The following is a 27,810-nucleotide window of genomic DNA, read 5'->3' on the forward strand; positions in this document are numbered from 1 at the left end:
TCGTCTGATGTCAGTTTACTCATTTGGCATTAGGAGTGAAGAGAATCTCAAAATGCCGTTGTGGTTGGACATTCTTTAGCTTTGCTGGTAAGTTGTTTCATTTTTATCCGAAATACCTTATCCGGAAAAATTGCTGGTCAAAGCCATTGTACGAAAAATATATCTATTTGCTATCATCATGTTTCGCAGTTGCAATGAGGCTGTCCTTTTCAAACATTTTCAGGGTTAGCGTCACACCCAAATAGTAACCCCCGCTTGACGCAGCAGTTTTTCCAGAACAGATCAACTTTTTGAAGATTTCTTTCATCAGATGCTGTTTGTCGGGTCTTAGCGTTGACTTGGCCAGCTGTCTTTCATCTGCGTACGATGTTCCGGGGGATATTCTGAATGTTGAGAAGTTCCTATATTCGTTGCACACAAGGTTATACATCTCACCATGTATAATTTGAGCACATGGTGAGATGTTATACATCTTACAATGTGCTCAAATTCGCAAAACTCATTTCTGTGGGGCAGGCCGATTATACGGGAAATGGCCCTTCAACTTTCTGTAGCTTCATTTACACTCAATGCATCGCATTGCCCTTATAATATTGAATACGAGACCTATACTTAAAATCACAGCGTGGTGCGTATTGAAAGCAGTAGAATATTTCATGCGGTCTACTTCAGCATTATACCATCTCAGGGTGTGTGCTAAATTTTCTTAAAATTTCTCCGACTCATCTATGCATAAATCATAAATGTAACTTGAATATTTTCTACCCGATGCTTGCAGTCAGTATCTCGGTTTTTCTAAGAATTTGACCCCCTTTAAAATAAGTCTCTAAAATTTGTCACTTGTTTTGTAGTAAAGAGAGTGGTTATATACCATTCATGGCTGCTTGACTGCTACTGCCTGGTCTCGAAGTGCTTGTGGAAGTTGCACTTAGCTCTACCAACTTCGGAGGTGATCGGTCAGAAGGGTTGGGTCTGGAGTTCCTAGGAAGGGAATCGTCTCGGTTTTCTGAATGATTTAGCATCAGCATCGGGATGGTTTCCTCCCTGTTCCCTAGAGTAATAGAAAAAAATAAATGAAGTTATCAGATGAATCCGGTATTCTATTGCAAACATGGATTGCAAAGTTTGATTATGTAAAATATCAGAGCCTATGAAATAAATTAGTAAATTGAGGACTGTTTATACCTCGTGTATTTATGGATTTTGAAATTCGGAAATTATTGCAGTCATAATTTTTCTTATTTAAACCCCGGTTTTTTTAGTCAGAACGGATTTCTGTTGCTTCAAAAAGGGGTCTCACCAGTACCTTTTCAAAAAGTTGTGCGGAAATTTTTCTGTTTGGTTGTAGCCAACCTCGCATAATGAAACAGCAGCATTCATTTTGCCTTCTGTGCCTGAATCGCTGTTTTAATAATCCAAAGATACCAGAATTTTAAGATGACACATTCTCTGAGTACACACACAAAAAGAAAAAAAGAAAAAAAAATGAAAAATGACTTTCGCAATTCATTGCACTTTTCAAATTAAATTGATAGTTCGTGCGCTACGTATTTTTTCTGTTATCTGCCACATTATGAAACAGTATATTTCCTTACATTTTGATTATTTTTCAACTGAAATTTTGTAGAAACTTAAAAAAAAAAAAATGCTTAAACTTAAAAGAATTAACTTTAATGTTTATAACTCCTGTTGGCCACCTGTCAACTGCACTGTTCGAGCTAAGAAAAATGCCGAGACATTTGCTATTATTATATTAAACATTATTATTTCTATTATTATTATTATTATAGTAAAAATCATTTTTATTATTAAAAATTATTATTATTATAGTAAAAATATAGTAATCATCATTTGCTATTATTATAGTAAAAATCGTCATTTCCTATCCTTATAATGCAGGCTATGTTACCTTCGCTAATCTAGCACTTCTTTCCCCTATCGCTACTGGCATTCATACACCACCACTGCTGCTACCTGCACAACGTGTAAGCGATCTCAGCTTAGCCCTTCTGCACATACTCAGTAGTGCTGTCACTTTTTTTTTTTTTTTTTTGATAGCCCCTTAATTTCGGTTAGTCTTGTATTTACAGCTGGTAAAGATGCTAAGGCATTTATGATAATAAAAAGTTAGTAACTTACTCATTACGTTGTATTTCGGATGCGTTTGATTATCGAATGTTGTTCAAGTGATGGATAATCGCAAGTTCAGATTTCTGTAGCAATACTTCTTAAGGGAGGATACGGGGGGGGGGGGTTGAGAGGTTCCTAAGAAAATTTTAAATACGTCCTCAAATTCTGGCACAAATTCTATTCTGGCATGCGCAAGTTCCGAATCAGGGAAAACTTTTGCTACTCCGAGACTGCATTTGATAAGAACAATGATCCCTATCTTTCCTATTATTCCTAAATAAATTATACTTTGTACATACTATAATGCGAAACTCATCATTCCCTATTTCTACGTTGCAACTCGTTTCCATTAGTTCTATTATGTCACCGTTAATTGTCCTGATCCGAAGTTTCAATTCATTCATTTTATTGAAAACACTCCTGCCGTTACTATAGATACAGTTAAGGTTAACTGTTCTTGTTCTAATTGTCCAGTTTACAACCGTGAATCACCCCTTAAAGTTATTTTAGCTTTTCCCTAATTAGTATTACTATTAGCAGTGGCAAATGATGCAAGAAAACAAGCTTATACATCAGCTAAAAAGAAAAAACTTCCCACATCACCTGTCCATCCCCAACAGTAATTTGTTTAGTTCTTCCTTGAATTTATTCAAACTATAACAGCAGACGAAATCCCGCAATCATCTTTCCTCAATATGAATTTATGCCCCCCTCGTAGTCTGAGCAAAAAGAAGAATCCCATCAGCATTGAGCTTGCTCAATCCATTCAAAGCTTTAAACACCTTAACCAGATCACCTCAAAAATGCCTAACCTCCAGACGTTGCAATTTCAGAATTGAAGCCTTTCTTGGTTAAAGCACCCCTTTTGTTCCCATCACCAGTCTCGTTGCCCGTCTCTACACCCGTTCCAGCAGTTCTACATCCTTCCTAAAATAAGACCTCCAGATCTGTATGCAGCACTCAAGATGCAGTCTGACCACTGCCTTATACAATGGGATAATCACGTCCTTAACATGACGAAGGAGGCGATTATTCCATGATGTCAGGAAAATATCAGATCCCCTTACTCCAAGGGTCCCAGACGGCTGGTTTGGTATGGTCATATCAGATCATGTGGGCCATTAGGACTACCTCTCTCCAGGGGGGGAGGGATAAAATTTATAGTTTCGCCTCTGAACGGTGTCTTAAATTCACAAACTGTTACGGAAAATAACTTCACAAAATCACCGAAGTTAAACTTATGAAATAACATGAATTATATTTAGATGGAAAAATTTCAAAAGGAATTTTACAAAGGAAATAACCGAGGAGTGTCTTTTTTCACAATTTTGACCGCGAGAATGCCACAAGAGGAGGAAAAAGGAAATATGGTATTTATAGCTATTTTGAAAACCGGAATGAAGAGAAGCAAAGTACAATAGTAAATGCAAGGAGAAAAGCTATTAAAATGATGACGATGATCTCACTGATTTCGACGGAATGAGGGATGAAACTCCAGCCTTGAAGCTGGCCGGAAAGATTCATGTAGTGAAGAGTATTTTACTTAGCAATTTAATAATAAATAAATAAATTTTCTGTTTATACTCCGGGACGACCAAACGGTCAGAGGAGTTCACAAGATAGATAGAATACAAGAAACAGCACCATATTTAGCATTCACGGGCTTGAACCCCGGTCACTCAAGGAATTTGAAGAAAGCCATTGACTATTTCTTGAATGAAATCCCACGATAATTTTTTTTGATTTTCATAAAGCAATATCATGGTTTAGTCTCGCCTAAAACGGCATATAATTAATCCTTAAAGACTTAATTGTGATAGTCATTGCTCTATTGGTGAAAAAAGCGAACGAATGAACGAATTTGCTTTTTGTAAATCAAAATCCTGCTCGCTGAAAATGAATTATTCTTCCTTTATACACCCTTTTAAGATTTTACTTAAGATGGTATTCCAGCCATGATTAAGTAGTTTCGCACCGCTTTTCGTCGATCTCTTGATGTTCTTCTGAAGATGTTTTAGTGTCTACTTGCAGAAACCACTGATAAGTCTGAACTAGTCCTTCACGACATTTTCTACTTCTGTTTTCCATTTTGGTTAATTATCAAGCATTTCTTCCCTATCCTGAAAGATACCGTAACAATCATAATTATTTTAAATAGTGTTGATTGGTCAATACGCAACTATTAGCCAATCAACACTATTTAAAATAATTCTGTTTAAAATAAACTTCTGCTGAAAGCTTTCCCTATACACAACTCTTCAAAAAGTATTCGGATACACGTCTATTTCACATCGACGTCATTCATTCCAGTAGCGTGTCTCTTCCCCCTTTGGATACAATGAGGATGGGAATATCACTCATACCATTAAACATTAGGATCGATATCCAAGGTCTGAGATTTATTTCCAAAAAAGTATTTTTTTTTATCTGTAAAAAAAAAGTATTTTTTTTACAGATCTACACTACAAGTTGCTGACAGCAACTTGTAGTGTAGATCTGTCGTCGTGGTACAGGTTGCAGGGATACAGAATGTGCGTCCAAGTTTCCTCAACACCACACAAACAGAGATTGGTGTCAGACAAGCCAAAATTAAATAGTTTGGAGCTGATGGAACCGTTCCCAGAAAGTATATACGATGTTGTTAGGCTGGAAGAAAACCATTGGCGGACGTTCTTGTTGAGAGGGAAGGTAACTGCAGGAACAAAAGAGCGAGTGACTTGACCAGTAGTACTGGAATCCCGTCGTGATTGCCACACACCGATAAGTTCATTCCATATTCTCCGTTTCTCGTTTCTGATGTTAGCAGTTAAGTTGCATGAGATGCCGAGAATCTCGCCAGGAACTTTGTGCTTTAGACGATAGCATAGTCCTTTGAAGATGACATGCAGGTCTAGTGGTAAGACTCCAGCAAGGACCTGCAGAACAGCAGAGGACCCTGTCCTGCAGGTCCGGAGCATGGCAAGCACCATAATCCGTTGAATGGAGATGAGCTTGGAACGGAGTTGAACATTAACGACTCTATGAAACCAGATTCCCGAAGCATATGTTGTTATTGGTACGAATACTGCTGTATAATATTATTAATATCAATTTATTTCAGAAGAAATGTCCCTTTACAGCTATGCAGCTAGAGGACTTGAGTTACATACAGAGATAAAACATAAAATACAGACAAATGCATTGTACACAGAGCCAGATACAATATACGGCCTTAAACAGCCACTGGTGAAGATACAAAAACATAAAGTTACAACAAATACAAAAACATATTGAGATAAAGTTACAACAAATACAAAAACATAAAGTTATAACAGATAAAAGTGCATACGGATACATCGGAGCGTGGATAGTGCGGCATCACATAGAGTACACCTAGAGCATGACTAAGGAATACATGTCTGCAAGAATGGAAGCTCTGTATGTTCTGTCCTTGCAAAGTTTCTCAACGTCTATGGCTAATCTATTAAATATCTGGAAGGAGTTCTGTGGAAACATGTTGTCCAGGGAGGACATGCTACGCAGCTTCGATCTGTATGGGGAGGTGTTGGACTGGCATCTTCTCCTGTCGGATGGTCTGGCGATGATATCCCATATATCGGGTGACTTCATTTTTCCGGATAGAAGCTGAGAGAGGGTAAGAAGGTTCCTAGAGATGATGAGATACCTCCAAGGAAGCGTATTAAGATTGGTGACCAGAACAGATTTTGAGATTGTAGGTGTTAGCCCGGCAAACCTATTTAGCCATTTCAAGATCCAGAATTCCAGGAAGAGGAACTTGGCTTGGTATGATGAGGGTGCAGAGGACCATATAGTCGAGGCATATAATGGAATTGGGAAAATGCAACGAAGAATGTATTTGATGATAAGGTCCGGGTTATGGAAGTTGGAGATCTCTTGTTTTACTGCCCATAAAGCCGAATATGTTTTCGTTCGAGTGGCATTAAAATGAGGCAAGAAGGTGAGGTCTTTGTCCCAGATGATACCCAAATCTTTATGTTGGGTGACTTTTTTAACTGGAGAGTTCGCTATAATGATGTTCACATCGTTGGTATTTTTCTTCTTGGTGATAGAGAGTTGTGCAGTTTTCTCTTTATTAATGGAGAGCCCAATCGCATGAAGGTAGTTTTCCAGTTCATGTAGCTGTCGGTTGGAGCTCACTGTAATAGACTGGAGAGACTGGGGGCATTTTGTGATGATGAATAACTTAATATCATCTGCGTAGGTGGTAAAATTAGTACGGTTTGATGGGAAGGGTTCTAAAGATGCGGCGAAGAGGGCGGCAGAGAGAACGCCCCCTTGTGGGAGCCCTCTGGAGCAGAGAATGTGGTGATTATGATTTTGATTTCTGATCCATAGGGTCCTGGACTAAAGGAGTTTCCTAAGGAGAACTAGGATGTTGCCAGAGATTTTGAAGTAGTTGCACAGTATGGTACATAATGCATGGGTGGACAGATTGTCAAAGGCCGCCTTAATGTCGAGGAACACAATGTCCAGTTGCTCTTTGTTGCTTAAGGTACTTTCAATTCTGAACAGTGTGTCCAAGAGGGTGGTGATCGTGGAACGTCCAGGTAGAACACTATGGAGGTATGGAGGTTTGTGGCTGAACATGTGATGGGTGAGAGCAGGAAGTATGGCTTTTTCCAAGATTTTGAGCAAAGTGCATCCTACGGAAATTGGTCTGTAGTCATTAGGCGATTTTGGGTTAGATTTTTTTGGAACGGGAGAAACATAATATGTGTTCCAGATAGCAGGGTAAACTCCTGTTACGAGGACGGAATTGAATGCATCAAGCAAGAGGTCAATGATATATACACTGCATAGTTTAATCATGAAAATAGGGAATCCATCCGGGCCGGTGGTAGACTTGTTGGGAAGACTGTTGATGAACTCAGTAAGGCGTTCCTTTGTGATGGCTGTTTTATCCAGTGATGTTTGGTTAGCTGGTGAATTAACCCGAATAAAGGGGTTTGGGGCAGATAGGGGCTTAGTTGCGAGCGAGTTATCCCATGCGAGGAAGATGGCAGTGGTCATGGGGGACTGTTGGTTCTTGTTGGTGAAGATTCTTTTCCCAAGTTTCGTTCTGTGTGCAATCCAGTCGTTCTGCGCCTTCCTCCGAATGCGTAGGAAGCGTACCCGATGTTTTTTATAGAGTTTTTATATATCTTTGCCATTTCCTATATAGTTTCTGTTTCATGATGAAGGCGAGTTTTGCGTCGCTGGTAAACCAGTTCTTGGTTCTGGGAGACAGGCGTAGTAAGAGAATCTTCTTATTTAGTCCCCAGTCCGATTTGGAAATGCAGATAATTGCTGCAGTGAACGTCTTAATCTTCGAGGCGAGGTGATTAATATGAGAGAAGGTTAACCTGTCATCTAAAATTACGCCAAGATGTTTTAATTCAGGAACAAAAGGGATTTGCTTTCCATCTATCTTTATATTTGGAGGTCTTCTGTAATCTAACTTGCCCTTAAAAACCATCAGTTTTGTTTTTGTGGCGGATATTCGCAGTTTATGTATACTTGACCTTTCTGAGCTAATCTACTTTCTGAGCTAATCTGCATCTTGATTAGCTCAGAAAGAGTTATATTGGCTGATTGTTCTAGTTGAAGACGCGATCGACCTGGAATTAGAAAAACCAAATCATCGGCGAAGGCAGAGATATTGTTAGGTTTTTGCTCGAGCCAGCTATCCAAAACTATGTTCCAGAAGAGGGGTCCCAGAACTGATCCCTGGGGGCATCCTCTTGAGATGGTTGTTGAGAGAGACTGTTGTTTCGAGATTACTTGGATGAGTCTATTTTGGAAGTAGCTTCTAATAGCTTGGAATAGTTGCTGAGAGCATTTGGCTTTGGTAAGACAATTGAGAACGCTCTCCCACCAGAGGGAATCGAAAGCTCCCTCGAAGTCAATGAATATGGCCATTTCATATTTAGCCCCCGAAGCTGGTATGTGGTTAACAAAAGAGACCAAGGCGTCTTCACTGGATTTTCTCTTCTCAAATTGGGATGGAGACATTAAGTTTTGAACTTCAATTAAATCTACTACTCTGGGTGCTAACAATCTTTCAAATAGTTTGCCAAAAGAGAGATGGGTCTGTATGTTTTGGGATCAGATTTATTTTTGTCCGGCTTGTGAATAATTTTGATCAAAGCTACCTTCCAGAAATTAGGAAATATCCCCTCAATAAGACATTTGTTGTACATAGAAGTATTTCTGGAAATATTTCGGCAAATTTTGGTAATTATAGCATTTTCCACAAGATCTGAACCTGGACATTTATGGATATTTATTTTGCTTAGGGCCAGCTTTAGCTCGGGAAGAGTGAAGATATCCGTTTCATATGAGGAGCGGTACGTTGAGTTGCTATTCCTAATAGATATTTGTTCTGGAGTTTCTGTGGTGAGATCGTCCAGGGGAAGCAAGCTACCAGGATGGCGTTAACTGAGTCATTCCAGTTAGTGGTTTCTGTATCGTTGTTCACTACAATGTTGTACACTTCATGAGAGTGAAACTTGTTCTTGCCAGTTTTATATAATAGACCCAGGGATCAGAATTTCCTGTGGAGTGAACTAAGTATTGCCAGGAGGCAAGTTTTTGTTTTGCAATTGTATTTACGTATTCTTTCCGCTGGCCTTTATAGATATTTTTTAGTCTGGTGACTTCTGGTTCAGGCCAGGACCTTCTCCGTTGAAAGTCTCAGCGTGCTTTGTGTACTTTTTTGGGCAGGGTAGAAAGTTCAACTGTCCACCATGGAACTGTAGGATGCTTCCTAATTTTCTTCTTAGCGGAGCGTTCTGTAGCACGATGTAGGACAGCCTGTACATAGAATGCATATTCTGGGGCATTGAACTGGTTCAAAGACCGGCGAGTGTCAACGTTAAAATCCTGGTGAATTGAAGATATAAATAATGGCCATTTGATGGTTTTGATAGAAAATCTTCTAAGATCTTTTGGAGGAGGAGGAGGAGGAGGAGGAGGGGGACCTGTAGTATTTGGAAGGAGATATACCTTAAAGATGATTGCTCGGTGGTCACATTGGACCATACATACTGACTACACAGTAGTCAGTATGTATGGTCCAATCAGAGATCCTCGAGGAGATGGCGGACGTTGAAATGGTTAAATCAATCTTTGATTCTCCGTGGACGTTTGAGAAGGTGTGCGGTTGGTTGGGGTTGTGCAGATTTAAATTGCAGGTGAATAAAAATTCCTTGAAAATCCTACCTCTGTTGTCCAAGAATCAGTTGTAATTATTAAATATGTGGGATTTAAAGTAGCAAACACCTGTTCTAGATATCTTTGTAATAAATTAATATCTGCTCACAGCACGGGTTTGTTAAGGGGAGATCTTGTCTTGTTGAATCGAATGATCTTAAGAAATTGGAAGGGTGGTGTACAACGTAGCAGAGTGGCGCAGTGGAAGCGTGCTGGGCCCATAACCCAGAGGTCCGTGGATCGAAACCACGCTCTGCTATATGTTTTGATAATTTTTTAATCGCAGCTTGTTGTAATTACTGCATATTGTCTGGCAGTTGGTATTATCAGGAGAAATAATAATATTATATTCTAATAATACCAATTAATCTCCTAATAACACCAACTGCTGTTGTTATTATTAGGAGATAGTCGTCGCCAATTTCTCATTTGCACCTAAATTAATCCTCTCCCACATCTCTTTTTGCATATATACTTGGTCGCGGTTCCCAGTGCTTTCCCGCCCGAGGAAGACCTGATTTTTTCTCACCCCTTAAAACCATTGGCAACAACTGCAGCCCATAATTTTATCCTTGTTGCCGAAAAATACTTTTATTTATTTTTACTCTTTTTCCACCCAGTCAGTACTATCTACGACATTCACAAGATGTGGAAATCCGATACTGAATGTCTTAGCATTGCATTTCTCTGATATAAGTCAATATAAAAACCCTCAAAAATGTAGCAGAGTGGCGCAGTGGAAGCGTGCTGGGCCCATAACCCAGAGGTCCGTGGATCGAAACCACGCTCTGCTATATGTGTATTTTTTTTTCCTAGGGTCAATGTTATGCTAATTAAGGTTTGCAACCGGCATCATTTGAAATCTTCGAATCTGTGAACATAACTCATTTAGGACGTAATACACAAAAAAAGCCTACATATCAAGTCACTGATGCGCCTAAAAACTTCCATCAACAATAAACGTATGGGCAGAAGGCTTTTGGCACTTCATGGTATTCGTGCCTCAATCCAAAAAGTTTCAGTTTACTTTTTTTGTGACATGCAGTATTTTATTTTAATACATTTAGTAATTAAGGTAACAGGCGTTTTATTTTCTTAATACTGTGCCCTTCACTCTCCCTGGTTATGGACTCACATATGGTAATGTTAGTTCATAACCATAGTTCGAAACCACCCCGAGTTTTAACTTTTTAGATGTGATTTTTTTCTAACACTTTCAATTTTATGTACGTTTTTTACGTTTCCACTTTACATAGAAAAATTAATACTGTATTGTTAATGTAACTTGCCACTAATTTCTTATTCGTACATAAATCAAAATTTCCAATCTAATTTATTCTTTCACTCATTCGTGAATATCACATAACAATATCGGCAAAGCGAGCTGACTGTTGGAGATAATGGGGATGCTGAAGAAACTGTCAAACAGTCTGAGATGCTTCCCACAACAAACTCTTCAGAAAAAGAAAATTCAAAGACCACAGAAGACCAGGACGCAATCTCTTCAGGAGACCGACCAACCGAAACAAGAGTTTTATCTCGGAATCAACCCCCAAGGCAGACCACGTCCAAAGTCACAAAACAGAAGAAGACAACGCACACGGCGGCAGGAAAAGAGCAAACCGCTAAAAAAACAGCAGGGGCGACAAAAATAAATACAGAACACCACAGAAGACAAACGGTCAGATCTCAAATAAGTCCATCATACCACCAAGTATGGAAATAAATAAACAGCTACAAACCACTCACGATCCAAATGAAGAAGAACCCGAATTTCTGGGCACTGAAGAAGAGACCAACTGTGATTCTCACGATTCAAGTGCTTCAGAGGACGAGGAAAGCGATTTTCCCTACACTAAAGGTCCTTTAACTGTGGTAAAACTACGCTCCTTTCTACGGGAAGTACGCGGCTCCCCACAGAAGCTGGTGACAGCTCTGAAGTTCACCTCTAACATACCCGAGCTGATCTCACAACTTACGGATCTGCGTTCCAAACTAAAAGGAAAGAAGGACAGGGCAGATGTGAATAGATCCAAGCGCCTGTACTACTTGATTAACGGGCTCGAACAGCAATATCATCAATCAGAATGTTAACCGCACCAAAACTTGCAAAACCCTTACCTTTATTCCTGCAGATAATGCTGACTCTTAGCATGCTTAATGCAAGAGGATGCGCCTCTGCATTGCGCAATAAGCTGATCCTTCACTAGGTCCATCGACATCATGCCGACCTACTCTTCCTACAAGAAACAAATATTAAAACAGACACAAGGCCATCCTTGAAATGGACAGATTGGCCATATGTATTCCATCATTCTCCAACACAACAGAACATCATGGAGCAGGAGTGAGTGTCGGCCTTCATCAAAAGTCCGCCTGCAAGCTCAATGTGATAGCAGAGATCACTGGCTACGCAATTTACGCCCGCCTGGATACACCCCAGAAAGAAACCCTGCACCTTTTTAACATCTACATGCCACAGCAGGACAGACTTGCTATTCAAATAACCAACTTCATACAAAGCCACCTCTCTACTATAGTTCAAGAACAGATCATTCTTGCTGGCGACTTCAACTGTACTCTTGACCCAGAAATGGACAGAGCACGATGCACTGAGCACCGCACAACATTAATCAACAACCTGCAGGCCTTGATAAACAACAATGAACTGGTCGACGTATTTAGACACCAGCACCCAGAAGAAAAGTCCTACACCTGGAGATCAGCAAATACAGCATCTGAAAGACTACCTTACCAAGCCCGACTGGACAGATAAGCATCACACATTTGCCATCTTATATCTCAGATCACTCCTTTATCAAATTACAGCTCTCCTTCTCACCCAATCACTACAAAAGTGGAGGTGCTTATTGGATGTTCAACAATAGCCTTCTTCAAGACAAGGAATACATCTCTAAGCTGCAAGACCTGATATCCAACCTTGCCCAATCCAAAGAGAGATTGGAGCCCATGAACACATGGTGGCCTAGATTTAAAAGTAAACTGAAATCATTCTCTCAAACCTACAGCCATCAGAAAAGTCAACAAAAGCGTAATAACCTCTATCAACTTGAGCAAAGGCTGAAAAATCTCCCATCTGATAGTCAGACCTATCAGTCAACACTACAAGCCATACAAACCCACTTAGAACACTCTGCAAAAGGCGCCCTACTCAGATCGAGATACACCCACATAAATCTATCTGATGCCCCGACCAAATACTTTTTCTCATTAGAAAGCAGACATCAGAAATCAACCACCATCCCTGCCATTCAGCTGCAAAATGGAAACATCACTGAAGACTCAGAGGAAATCGTCTCTGAAGTAACAAGATTTTATAGAGAAATTTACAATTCTCAAGAAACCTCTACAAAGGCAACGGAGGAAATCCTTTCAGGACTTAAAAAAATCTCCCATACGGCCCGATGCAGTATGGAGAAACAAATCACCCTACAAGAACTAACAGCAGCATGCAAAGCCCTTTACAAAATTAAATCACCAGGTCTGGACGGACTGACTTTGAATTCTTCCAAACGTTTTGGGATCAACTCGGAGTGCTACTCTTTCGAATGCTTGAAGAAGCTCAGTACCATGGAGTACCAGCTTCAGTCACCACCTCTGTCGCTCGACTGATTCCCAAGAAAGGAGATCGCACCAATTTCAAAACTGGCGCCCGATTTCCTTAATGAATACGGACTGTCAAATCATTTCCAAAGCCATCGCCAATAGATTAAAAGCCACTCTCCCTGATATCATCGATCACCAACAAACATACTCTGTACCTGGAAGATCGATTCACGACAATCTACATCTGATCCGAGACCTCCTCGCCACTGCAAACAGTCAAAGAGAATTCCTAGCACTAAAGGCATTCGACAGCGTTGAACACAGCTACCTATTTCAAACCTTGAAAGCCTTTGGATATGGATCTTACATCATCGGAACAATCCATCTGCTATACAAGGAAGCCAAATTCTGCCTGAAACTCAACAACCAGCTCACCTGTCACTTTCCGTATTCCAGAGGGATAAAACAAGGCTTCCCACTCTCTGGACAACTCTACGCAATTGCCATTGAACCATTCCTTAATAAAATTGCCACCAGTATACAATCCCGACGAACGCTGCTACCAGAACCCCACCTAAATATAATCTACTCAGCATACGCAGATGACGTCACAATTGCAATACGCCACGAGAGCGAATTTGCGAATTCAAAAGGCTCATGATCTCTATGCCTCAAGCATCAGGCGGAAAACTCAACCACTGTAAGACCAGCGGCCTGTGGGCTGGCAACTAGAAAACTAGAACCGACTCCCCCATCCAATGCACATGGTCCAGCGAGGGACAGAAATACATAGGTGTGTACCTTGGCAATACCCTCCTTTTCTCCCAGAAGAACTGGCCCGAATTGCTGAGTCGTTTCAACAAAGTACTCGGGAAATGGAGAAGCCTGTGCGCCACATCTTCGCTCAGAGGGAGAGTGCTTGTGGTCAATCATGTGGCGGCAAGCGTTCTCTGGCACACCTTCAAAATTCTCACTCCACCTGTTGACTTCCTCCACTAAATCCAGGCATCTGTCCGAAGCTTCCTTTGGAACAAAACCAACTGGATGTCCTGCTCCAAACTTAGCCAGCCACTTACTACTGGTACCTACTTCGGGGGTCAAGGGTTGGTCTCTCTTGACGACAAAATCACAGCATTCCAGATCACATTTCTTCTTAAGACGCTGCAAACAAAATACCCACATTCCGACACTATGGATAAACTACCAGCAACAGCTACTAGAGGACTATCTCTTTCAACAATATTGAGAATGGATATGGCACCACTCAAACTACCGCCGTTTTATAAAGACGCACTATACCGCTGGAAAAAAGCTAAACCTTCGCCATAATCTTGAGAGAACATCCCTTCCCGGAATACTTTCAGAACCGCCCTTCTACAATAAAAGAATAATAGACCCTGCAAATGATGATATTCTCTTCTTCCCTACGTGGAACTGGGCAGGAATAAGAACCATAGGCGACCTCCTGACACCAAGCCTTGAATGGAAAGGATCAGAAGATTTTCCCATTAAAACCATAAATGCAAAGCAGCAACACAGACATCTAAAATCAGCGATCACACAAGCTCTTCCAGACATCACTACAACTAAAGGGATTGGAAATGTCACTGGATCCTCGCCTACACCAACCTTCGTCATCACATCACCAGAAGACACAGTACCTCTGTCTCTTTGCACCCTCCAAAAAAGTCTATCAGCTAATCATGTCTCGCCATACAACCACGATTTTCCCGTTATCCACCTGCCAAGCTGTCCCTACACTCCTCTCCACAAGCCACCATCAAACTTTCAGTGGAACCTTCTGTACAGAATGAAATGTTCCAAATCGGATGCAGACATCCAGTGGGGACTGTGGCACAACATCCTTCCCACCCCAGTCAAGCTACAAATCTTCGGGTTACGCTCCTCAAACTACTGCCTCTTCTGCGCCACTCCAGGTACCTTGGAACACATATACTTGGCATGCCCTGTGAACAAGGAACTCGTCAAATACGCTTTGAATGCAGCAAAGCTTGCCTGCAACCACGCCCACACTCCTGAGGACTACTGGTACCTACTTCACTCTGAGAAGACAGCACACACCACCTGCAACTTCCTATTCATTGCGGCCAAGGCCGTCATTTACAACTTCTACTTGAAGCACACAAGAAGTAGTGACGACGTGCCTCCTGTCGACACTTCGGCGCAACATCTGAAGTGGAGCCTATGGAGGAAGTTGCAGAGCACACTTCTACTCGAATTCCACAGCAAAAGACCAGAAACTGTGGATCATCTTAACAGCGAATGGAACAGTGGCGGTCACCTCTTCACCATCACTGAACAGTCCATCACCTTCAACGTGTGACACTTAATATGAGGGTGATCCAACGCCAAGAAACTGTTTTCTTAATTCCTGAAATTGAAATGTTGAAACGTTTGTATTTCATTCTAAAAAGTTTTCTTTATCTTTCCTTTTTTGCTTTGTACATAGAATGTGAATAGTTGTTGTTGAAAATGTATCTACTGTTCACATTTTATTAAAAAAAATAATATCTGCTGATAGTGGACAATATAATGACAGTAAGTAGAACGAGAAAGTTGATGAAGAGACTAAAATACAGGTGGAATGTTGAATACACAAGCCAGAGATAACAGTGATATCCAGCTTGTTGTTGAATATGATGATAGCAGATTTAGGATCTGTTGCAGAGGACCGAATGATTCTTGTAGTCATGGGATATCCAAGAACTTTGGAAGATTGCCCATAAAAGTGCGTAGAGACATAAGGTTCCTGAAAGCATATAATATCAAATAAATTTTCCGTTGCAATGAGCCTCATCTCATCAGCAACGCATCTAGAGTGTTGTGCATTGATCTGCATGATTGTGAGTTGGAAGGGACAGTCTGGTTCGCTGCCTAGCTACGCAGAGCGAGGCACACTGCCCATCTCTGGTCTCGAGATCGCTTGTACCGTTGTTCATCATGATTACCAAACGATGGCATTACCAAGAGATCTGCGGCCAGATATCTGTGTTTAGATATCTTTCTATATTGGGACTTTTGCTCTTAATCCGAAAAGAGGAATAGGATGGATGCCTGGTGTGGACTTTTATGGAGGTACCGGGTATGTTGAGCTGCTTCAGTAGGATTTCAATTTGTTCTACTTTTGTTTTCGGGCATAGTCGACTTATAAAAATGCTGGAGAGCCTTGCCCTCCTTCCTCTATGCTGCACCGTTTTAATACCCAGTGTGTTAGGGTTAGAGCCAATAACTGCATCACGATTCTGAGCTGCTTGGGTGAAGAAGGTCTCCTTGCCTTGCTTGGAAGTAACTTTACTGCTGATAGGTGCTGATTTCATCCCCCATGCTCTTGGTTCAACTGTCTTCTTGGAGCTACTTTCAAACTGCATGTTGTGACCATCAGATATATTTGTTGCATTACTGTTCGTCGTTGGTTGGAAATAATGCTATTGTATGTTCACTGCAGCTGTGTTTTAGTATTAGTATTAGTATTAGTATTAATATTAGTAACGGCCGCATGGTGCAAGAAAGCCTATGGCTTATGCTGCACCAGCCAAAAAAAAAAAAAAAAAAAAAAAAATACGAACAAAACAATGATAAAAACAAAAAAAATAAAAATAAATAAAATAAATAACTAAATAATAATAATTAATAAATAAAAAAATAAATAAAATAAAATATAAATAAAAAGGAAATTAAACCTATCATCCTATGCGCTTCCCTTACCCGAAAGTACTATCCAGATGACCTTTGAATTTCCCCAAACTGTCGGCCTCTACCACCCATGAAGGCAACTTATTCCAGTAATTTATAACTCGCTGGCTAAAATAAAACTTCCTGCAGTCCAATCTAAACATTTCCCCCCCGTAACTTGAATTTATGGCCCCTAGTTCTAGCATCATTTATAATCTTGAAAATTTTGTCCTCATTCATTTTACTGATGCCTCTCAGAGCCTTAAACACCTCAATCAAATCTCCTCTAAGGTGTCTAGTTTCCAAACTCTGCAACCCACATATTCGAAGTCTTTCTTCATAAGGACGCCCTTCTGCCGATCTCACCAGGCGAGTTACCCTTCTTTGCACCCTTTCAAGAAGCTCGATGTCTTTCTTTAGGTGCGGTCTCCATACTTGAACACAGTATTCCAAGTGTGGTCTAACATAAGCCTTATATAATGGGATTATCACGTCCCTATCTCTACTTGCAAAAGTTCGATAGATCATCGATAGGACACCATGGGCCTTCCTTGCAACCTGTTTACAATGCTCAGAGAATTTCATGTCTGACCGTATCGTAACACCCAAGTCCCTTTCCTCCAGTACTGGGTTTAGTTGAACTCCACCAAGTGAATAAGTTTTTTTGGGATTACTGTTTCCCAGATGTAATACCTTACACTTTGTTGGATTAAAGCACAGCTGCCATTTTTCGGACCATTCTTGAAGTCTATCCGGGTCTCTCTGAAGAAGCTCAGCTTGACAGTGATCATTAACTACTCTACCAATTTTAACATCATCTGCAAATTTAGACATCACTCCCTCTATCCCTTCATCAATGTCGTTTATGAAAATTAAAAACAACAGTGGTCCTAATACTGATCCTTGGGGAACCCCACTTCTTACATCAACCCAATCTGAGGAAGATTGGGTTGATTTGGACTGTTTGGATTTTTTATAGTTCAGTTCTGAACCTCTTACGGCCGCTTTAGTTGATCTTCTGGTGTTCTGATGCATTATTTCTCCTTGTGGAGCTGGTAACTGGTGTGTAGTCTGGTTCGGTCTATTTAGCTGAGAGGGTCTGTCTGTCTTAATAAGGAATCTGGAGTTTTTCTTTGTGTGATTTTTTTGATAAATTCTAAATAGTCAGAATTCCTTAGCATTTCTTCTAGAAGACTAGAGACCTCAAGAGCAGGTTTATTATTATTATTATTAATTGGCACCTTAGGTTGCTGCTGTACAGTCTCACTAGGCGCGGAAGAGACAGAATATGACGTTTGAGTACCCATTTCCCTTTTGAGTATAGCTTCCTACAAAAAAGTAATACCACTATGACACCCTCCAACCTTCCCGGTAGGCTTTCCATCGACAAACGATAGACTACAGTGGGTAGCACAGTTGATATAATCGCCGTCCTCCCCACATCGGGTGGAAGAGACTTCAGTTCGAATCCTGCCAATGACGCGAGGAATTTTTGTTTGCCTTTAACACAATGTGGCCGAGTTAATCGGTCTCAAGAGAGGGTAGCATGGTTTTCCTTTCCCCCTAGAAAACAGCAAATGGACCATAGAGTACAGGTAATTTACAGACATGTTATATACAGTAATATGGCTGGCCTAAGGTGCTGATGCGCCTAAAATCCTACGGTCTCAGTCGAGGGTATATTTTCCCCACAGAAATTCTGGTTTTTCGTCTAGCAAACAGACACATTATCTAAGGGGCAATATGGCCTGTTGTTGAAGTGCCTACAACCAACCAGCCGGGTACAGTATCCCATTCCTACTGTATCACAGTAACACCAATATTTCCTACAGCAGTTGAGCTAAGGATGTGGGACTTGTTCGGATGGCGCTTTCCACAGGGATCGAATCAGTATTCTGTGCGGGACATTCCAACTTTTGTATATTGATATCCATGAGCCATTCTCGAAGAATAATGCACTATGCAGATTTCAGCAGGACTCCACTCATATTTCCATGGCATGGATCATTTTTCTGCTGAGTAAATAAGAAATAAATGAGTTTTTTTTTTTTTTTTTTTTTTTTTTTTTATCAAAGAACAACCGCATTGCAGAGAGCATGAAATTGTCCAAAATGTTAAGGTCGGCGCCATTAGTCATGGTTTCCCGCTCAACCGCCAGAGATCCCCGGCCATACAATGAGAAACAGCTATAACCCCATCTCCTCCTAACCTCATTTTTGGCAGAGTTCACATCAGCAGCAGACCTCCAGAAAATCTACAGGTCGTTGCATTGCTCTATGCAAGGCGAAACCGCTGGTTGGTGATTTGGCTTATGCGCTGCCGCTCTCTCATGAAAACTGAGGCCATGGAGCTCTGTACGTAGTGTGTTCGTATCGAATTCAATCTCTGTTGACCTTCTAAACTCCTGGTGTTCGCAGTGATGTCTGACGAGATTGTGAAGTCCAGTTCCGCATGAAAGACTGCTGCACAAGTTAGGTGTGGCATTGGGGCAGGTTATTGATATGAATAAAGGAATGGTCGAGTAGCAGGATATAAAGAGTGGTATTATTGGCCGCTGTTCTTCATGGACTAGCGTTATTAGTGGAGCCTTTCCGGGTTCAGTACTGGTGTCTTACTGTTTTTAATATTTATTACCGATATTTATGAAAGCATATCAAATGTAACGTAGAAGTTTGTTAATGATACAAGGGTTATCAGAGTGGTTAATGACAGGAATTAGGACATGCTGGTTGACAAACATCAAGAACTACAGAAACTAGGCATATTAGCTGAGAAGTGCAATTGAGTTTTAGTATTTATAAATGCACGGTAGCAGTAATCTCAGAATAGCATACCAATGGGGTGGTTGCACAGTGCTCAAGGGGTAGAGAACGAAAAAGACTTATGGGTAATTGTACAGTCCAACGTGAGGTTCTCTGAGCAGTGCAGACAAGGTTTAAGAAAAGCTGCGGTTCTCTCAATGTTATACTAGAATTTTGCCAGCAGGCAAAAGGAGATGACTATCCTGTTGTATGAGGCAGTAGTTAGGAGGCATCTTGAGTACTGAATAAAATCCAGAAGCCTTATTCTAGGATGGATATCTAGCAGTTAAAGCCAATGTAAAGAAGAGGAACAAGATTACAACGCAACAATGTACAAGAAGACCATGAGCTTTCGTGGTCTTTCCGTGGTTATTGGATGGTGGGGTTACCGGCATGCTTCCATTTCGCGATACCCGTACTGACGGTCGACTTTGGATGGTGTTGGCTATCAGCAGTTACATGATTTGACAAGCAAGCCAGCAATGTAGCATTCGATAATAATACGAGTACCTCTCCCTCGCTCTCAAAATTAATCACTTCGGCTCTGCGTGCCATGCTAGAACAGCTAACTTATGTGGCTTATACGCCATCCGTATATAAATCTGCCCATCTGAATCGCGCGATTAATCGTGAGGGTTCAATGGACTATGAAACAGGGATATCCCGATACTTTTTTTTGACGGTGATAACTAATATTACTTTTAAAGGGTACTAAAGCAAAAAAAAAAAAAAAACGAACTTAACTGTGTAACATTCAAGCAGTTTTTGAGGCTATTACGACGCAACAATGCACAAACAGTTGTAATTAAATAATGGTTGAATGATGTTGGATAACATAAAACCAACTTAAAGGGGAGCTTTAGTTTATGAAGTACCGACACACTTCAAACAGTTTTTATAGGAGTTAACAACTTATGTTCAAATTTAGGTCATTACCTATCTAGAGTTATATTCACTGAACTTACCTACATAACATGTACTAAAAGTTAGGATAATCGTAAAAAGCCTTCAAACTCAATGTTCAAAATGATCATAACCAACATTGGTTGAAGTAGATATATCCTGCATTCGTAGGCCAGGTTAAGAATCAAACGTTTCAATATATTATCCCACCTATGAAAAACATTATGTAGGAAAAATATTCAATTTTTCTTTAAAATCAATCTGTACATATTCTTATTTGTGCATCGGAATCTGCATCGATATAAGTAGATTTTTCATATTCGAAAGCTGCGAAATATTTGCCATGAAAGACTGATCTTTTGATTAGATTACGCTAATTTAGTTTTCTCTTATTTAGATGACTGGGCTTAAAGGATAGAGTGCTTTGAACAATTCGGGTTCCTTTATTAAATAATGCATGCAATCTATTAAACATTTACGAAAATATAAGAATCCCATAAGGGATATAAATTTTCTTGAGAGCGAGTGTGGAAAGAAATATGGACAGATCGTTTGTTTTGAAATACCATCGAGACCCTCTGGAGAAGAACACAATCGCGTGTTTTTGTGCAAGGCAACAAAGATTTTTCACAATTAATTCGCTGAACATTTTAAGTATCTCTGGTATTGATATCCAGTCGCGTATGAAATCCTTCAGTATCAAATTCTTTATTTTCTTTTTAATTTTCAACCAATACTGAATTTCGACACTTCATGTTTGTTATCTTTTCCTTAATATCTTGGAGCCAAACAAAGAATTTTAGAAATCGAAATTAAACTCGTTTCTAAACATAATAAATTGCCTTCGGGGAGTATTCCATTGCCTAAGGAGAAGTTGAGTGATCTGCCGAAGTAATTTATTACACGTAAAGGCAAGTAAAGGTCAAGCTAGCCTTGTATTCTGCCAATTTCTTCCTTTCAAAGCGTAGTTTTAAACTTTTTCTGCTGTACCAATATGTCTTTTACCTATTACTCAATCCATGCCGTTTAAACTTTGCTGTAAAAGAAAAATTTCCCCACTCTATATTGATTTTAACAACAGAGCATTTCGTTTGTAAACGGCAACAGTGATTTCAAATGGACTCATAAATATTTCGGACTTAGTGTATTGTGTGAACAGAGCAGAAAGTGCGCCCTAAGCTTTATTGCTTCCTCTTCTTCGAAATGTCGTAAACATATGATAATAAGCTGAGATCTGTATTAAAAGACTGAACTAATTCTTCACGAATGGCCCCTTATCGAAGTTTCAAGATTCGTATTACTTATTAATGAGGAAATCACACCATTCAGCCTACACGAAAATATTGTTTAAATATAGTCCAAGTTATAGCTTTATTTTAATTTCAGTATAATTTTATAAATGTTTATAATATTATTTCATTATATCGTTAATATATATTCAATTTCTTTTTTTTTAATTTATGTATTTATTTATTAGTATTTATTCAAAACTGAATCCTATAATTTCCATGCGCCGTTATGCTATTAATGAACAGCACAAGATTTCAGGATTTTCCCCCTTTGACAGCATAAACTAAAGGGGGAATAAATTATAATTCAATTAATCTATTAATTATTTATCAGAATAACTAAGATAATTCACGTTTTATGTATGCGCGGGGGGCAACTTTGCTAAATTTGACAAAGGTACATGAATTATTTTTTTAAATCATTTAACGAAGTAATGAAAACTGTTATTTGTATGTTTACGGGTTGTACTTAGTGCTGTTTCAGTTGGGTTGCTTGTAAAATTTCAGTTCATTAGGTCTCATTAGAGCAGAATTTGTTGTTGCAATAATTTCGGAAACGAAATGGAATCTATTCTAAATTTGAATTTGATGGAAATATCTTTTTTAAGCTTTTCAGAGTTGTCAGGTTGGAGGTAATGGTCCTGCCCTCAGTCCGCTGGGATGTTTCTGACTTCGCGAGTGTGAGATGATTCCAGATAAATCTGGAGCATCAAATCTACATGTTAATCATTTAGCCAAGATATATTTGTTTTTACGAGATAAGTTTCCACGGTATCCACTCTATATTTTCGAACAAAATTCATTTTGATACTATGAAGGGCATACCAAATAATTTTCTTTAACCACCTGAGTATCTGGTATTCCATGTGTAAGGACAGGTGAAGTCATCAGTTCCGGATACACGCACTTCACGTATGTACCCGGAACCGATGTATATATTATGATATAAAGCTTCACAGGTTTAATATCATTAGTAAATGTTTTTTTTTTCTATAAAAGTTGTCAATTGTTAGATTTGTTTTGTTTGTAGTTTTTAATTTTTTGTTATCGTACATATTTCGACACTGATTTTCTGAACTGACCTCAAAAGTAACATTTTCCTTTTTAGATATATACATATAAAATGCAATATGACTTCCTTAAATTCACATATACGTATTAAAACTAACTTTTTTATTTTCTTTTTGCTTATATTCTCTCATTAATGACAATGATCTGTTAGTACCGCTTAATTCCATCATCTCAAATAAATGTTTTTCCATCAGAGAAATACGTTGAGAAATCTGTCTCATTGTTCATCACTGACGTCTCCAAAGTTTTGATAAAAAACCTCAGTTGAAAGCAGAGAATGCATTTTAAATGGCATGTCATATCTCGTACGTCGTTTTACCCTACATAAGCCTCCATCATCTCTTCAAACGATTACTTAGTAATTCCACAGGTTTTTTTTTGTTTTTTTTTAATTCCCAAAATGTTTACAGCTGCTTCCCATGCTGTCTTCCCTTTTCCATGCTGGAATTTAAAATCACTGTGGTTTACTAGTTCCTTAATTTGCAGTCCAACAAAAAAATCCTTTTTAATTTTGTATGTTACCACAGAAATCTCTGATAATCTTTGCTTTTGCATTTATTCTTTTAGGTTTCTTTTTTTATTCTTTGCTTTTACGTTTTCACAAAATATTTTATCCTAGGTAAGTATATGCGGTTCAACGAACTGGTGGTGTGAAAATTGGAGCAGGAAGCAAAGATTATCACAGAGATAATCTCTCTGTGGTAGTGAACGTAACCAGTTCTTCCTGCTGTTACCAGTTTATGAAACGCCCAAAGGTTCGATTCCCGTTATTCTTCATTACAGTTTTATCCCTCACTTAGGGCTTGTAATTACACAAGTGAAGGGTTTTCTTCAGGAAATTCCGGCTTATCCTTCCTCATGTACATACAGATCGGCCTAGACCACACACAGTTTACACACACGTAGAGTATAATGATATTTCACGGTCTTAGCTAGTTCAGCACTACATAATTGTCTGTAAAGCAAGTCCACAATATTACAATATGAATTTATAGCCGGAGTGATTCGTATTATAACGTTTAGTCTCCCACATAAAAAAAAGTATCAATAATTTCTATATAGTCTAACTGAATACCAAGAAAAAAGATATGAAATTTTCCGATCATGGGAAATATGCCAAGTGAATCAACAAAGGTGGTTTTTCATTTTTCAAGGAGATAAGTGTCAGTTATTGCACAAGTACATTTTTCAGCCTGTAGTTTCTACGATAAAATTAAGAATATTAGAGATGGCAGTCACGTTTCAGATTGTATTGCTGTCAAACCCAAGTACTGTACTGTAATTCGATTTTTAAGGCCTGAAGAAGTCAGAGGAAGCGAAATTTTATCTCACAGTACGCGATAATTGTTTATCACTGAAAAAATGTATAAGGCTGGCTTTGTACTACACAGAAAGTGCTGCTCAACTGACTAACTTTCATTTGACGGCTGCTTCACTTTTGATGAAATTTGTAATGTACTGAATGTAATCCTGCATTAGGACAAATAATTGCACACATTTTCAGGAGTTAATCATTCTATAATTTTTGAAAAACCGCGTTGAAGAAGCCATTCTGAAATTCACAATTATTGACTAATCCTTGTACTTAATGTAATATGTGATGACTCGTATGAAGTGCATATGCGACAAAAATTGACTATAATCTTGGCATTCTCCTATAATGAAGTTTGTAACAGTAGCAGTTTCCGACTTATTATAACACGATAAAATATTTAGGTTTTGAATAATAAATAAAACTTTATATAAGTACACTAAATTACAGATTTTATAATTTTGCAAAAGTAAGTTTTTTTTTTCTGAAAACCATACTTGATAGAAACATTTCAAACGTTGAAATGTTTCAATCACGAAATCAGTCTTCGATTTAAACAAACTTTGATGAGACATTCCAAATGAAAATCCACCCAAGCTAAAATATTCAATTAGTAAGCCCAGGGAAACCGCGTTGTATAAAATGCTACTTGCAAACACTTTCCTCTTAAACACGGTAAAGGATATCAAACTCACACCATTCTCCGACCTCACCACACCCATCAAGACACATACACACAAATTCATTAGTCAGTTCTGCAGCAATAAATTTAAAAAAAAAAAGGAAGAGAAAACCTTTGCATTTATGATATAGAAAGTAATATTTTAATTAATGCGGCATTCATGCCTCTCGTCACACAGACGATCGAAGTTTGGCATTATGGTTGAGAGTAGGTAGTTCATTATTTCTGAAGACAGCTCCAAGGACACTGTTTACTAGTGCACTGAACTCCCTCTGCACACGAATACGTTGTAGCAAAAAGTACGAGTGGCACGGATACAAAGTTACTTTTAGTTCGATTTGACTGAATCAGAAATTGCCTTCCTTTTAAACAAAGGCTTCTTGTGCACCAAGTAATGAAAATGTTCTTTCTATTCCCATTTTGCAATACACAAAAAATTTGGAAAATTAATATATTTACACATTTAATTCAATTAATATAACAAGGTATCCTGCCTTTTGGAAAGAGAAATTAAAAATCTCAGACTAGTTCGTGACCGCTGGGTTGGAAAGCTCTGTGGTTAGGTAACCTCAGCTCACGAGAATCAGAGGAAACTGCTGAATCCGCTAAGACTGTTAGACTGGGGTTTCCTTTAAAGAGTACATGTATTATTTTTCATGTATTCCACATTAGCTATACACTCTTTTCCATCTTTAAATTAAATTAAAGTGACTGGCTTTCTTGAAAACAGGAAACATTTTGGATGATTGAGAGATTATAAGTTCTTGGCCACTTTGGGCAGAGGGGACAAAATAATATCAAACTGATTATTACATGAAGCTGTTTACGTTCCATTTTTGTGTTTATGCAAATAAAATTGCTGCAGCAAAACATTCTGGGGAAATTTCCCTCAGAATGATCTTTCGAAGTATTTTTTATAGTTCAGCCAAGAAAGCATTTTAATAAATAAAAGTTTTTACAAATAGTTTTTGATGTGATTTTTTTGCTATCTACAGATCTCGTATCCTGTAGTAGAACCATTCGCAAAATTACATATTATGAGATCAAATGAGTCTCTTAATCCTTTAAAGATCGCCTTGTTTAAGATCTGAACAACAGGATATTTTACTTTTATTACTCCTGGTATGTAATAATTTATAGTTCTTGTATATTGGAAAATGGAATGCTTTTCCTGTTCTACTCAATACTGAAATATTGTATCAAAATCGCCGTAAATACAAAAGTGTTAAAAATATAAATATACCTTTATATATATATAATTGTGTATAACATATGCTATACTGTGTAATTGGGTGTTTCCTGTATCGTGTGAGTAATCTGAAAAATAATAAATATGAAACGGCGTGATAATACAGCGCCGAGCATTTTCGAATAGATAAAACAAATCGAGTTCAGAGGCTCTCCCTACAACAAAGTTTACTGAATATGTTCGCATTATATCCCTTACACAAGGTACTTGCTGAAAGATACTGGAGAAAAACTCATACCAAATATGCTAGATTGATCTGTTTTGCAGCACGTTTGCATCTGCTATTTTTATGGCATTCAGTGTGTGCGTTGTAAGTAAATATATATATATATATATATATATATATATATATATATATATATATATATATATATATATATATATATATATATATATATATATATATATATATATATATATATATATATATATATATACGCGCACGACCTTGATTATGAAAGAAAAGATACAAAGAGTGAGAGGAGGAATGTTTAGTTTGGCATGCATAACATATTACAGTTATAGATGGGCTCAACACGTGCAGATTCCTGAATCATGTGTAGTTATGTATTTTTATCTAGTGTTGGATTTTATGTTCTCTCTACATACAATCCAAGAATAGCACCGAAAAAAATACCGCATTTTCTCGAATACCTCGCGCCCTTGAATAATCTGTAAACACCATTTTATAAGAGATGAAAAAAAAAAAAAATAATAATAATAATAAATATTTCGTGAATTTATTTTCTACCTGCATCACGATTTCCGATTTTTTCTGTCTCGAATTATTTTCAGTTTTTCTCTAACTGTGAAAGATGTAATGCAACTGCATACCTTTAGTAGTGAAGTTTTCCAGAATCTTACGGATAGCATTCATTAGAAAAAGGTGGCAGACTTAGAAAGAATCTCGAGCTGCACAAAATGGGCTAGGAGATTCATGTCATGGGTGAGGGGAAGTGACAAATTAAGCCGCAATATTACTCACTACCTTTCATTTCCGCTGAGCAGTAAACAGTATTTCCTGATATTTGAATGAATCGCGCGAATTTAATTATTATGGGGGACGCAAAGTTGCAAGTCGCATAAATATTGGTAATTAACAAAATACTATACTTACTTCTTTTAGGCTACTGCCAGACAGGAGAATAAAAATGTTCAAGTTAATAAAAACGCACAGCGTTTTTATTAACTTGAACATTTTTGAACAATTTCCGGTATCTTATGGTCAATATTACCCATGGCAGTCGATTTTAACATTTTGAAATAACCTTTTTGAAATAAATAATTATTTTTTTATTTAGATGCATTTCAGCTAAAATAAATAATGTGGAGTTCATTTGTGAGTGTGTCGCATGTATGGGCATTACTTGATACGGAAAAGTCGATTGACAACAAATTTTCAGCACATGTTTTTGGTCACTGGGAAGGTTTTAGGTGTAATTTCGATTCTATGGCTCACAGTTTTCCCTCCAAGAGAAACACTGCCATAAATTTGGAATACTACCTTCGATCCTTTATAAAATCTAGTGCTTATTAAGAACACGTTTAGGGATCACTGTGCTAAATTTCATGTGAATAGATTAACCCAATTCTCCTGCGCATCCCCATCCAAAACCCACGTCACGTTTTCCTAAACGTGAATTCTGGATTAAACACTTCTTGAGAATAGTATAGAAGTTTATAATCCCCGAGATATGTTCTTTGTTGATTGAATAAGTTTGAAATGTAATGCAGTGTGTAAATTACCTATTTTTTTATTCTTCAAAGGATTCTCTAGATTGTTCCAGCCGAATCGTGTCTTTACCCATATATCACTACAAAATTTTACTGTTCAGTTCCAGATGCTCTTCTTGCCTCCTTTTCAAGAAATGTTTTCATATTGTTTTCATATTCTAAACATT

At 38.4% G+C, this 27,810-nt stretch overlaps 1 protein-coding gene across 1 annotated transcript in view; it reads right to left on the reverse strand.

Moving 5' to 3' along the window:
• Window positions 1–27,810, reverse strand: part of LOC150077140 (potassium voltage-gated channel protein Shaw-like) — a 312,952-nt gene that overhangs the window by 12,989 nt on the left and 272,153 nt on the right. The window contains exon 4 of the mRNA XM_090386920.1: window positions 872–1,051. Within this exon, the coding sequence (XP_090243046.1) occupies window positions 872–1,051 (180 nt within the window). The remainder of the gene's footprint in view (window positions 1–871; window positions 1,052–27,810) is intronic.

The sequence above is a fragment of the Mastigoproctus giganteus genome, chromosome 12 (assembly GCF_048544385.1).
Source record: "Mastigoproctus giganteus isolate SK-2022 chromosome 12, ASM4854438v1, whole genome shotgun sequence".
Lineage (NCBI taxonomy): Eukaryota > Metazoa > Arthropoda > Arachnida > Uropygi > Thelyphonidae > Mastigoproctus > Mastigoproctus giganteus.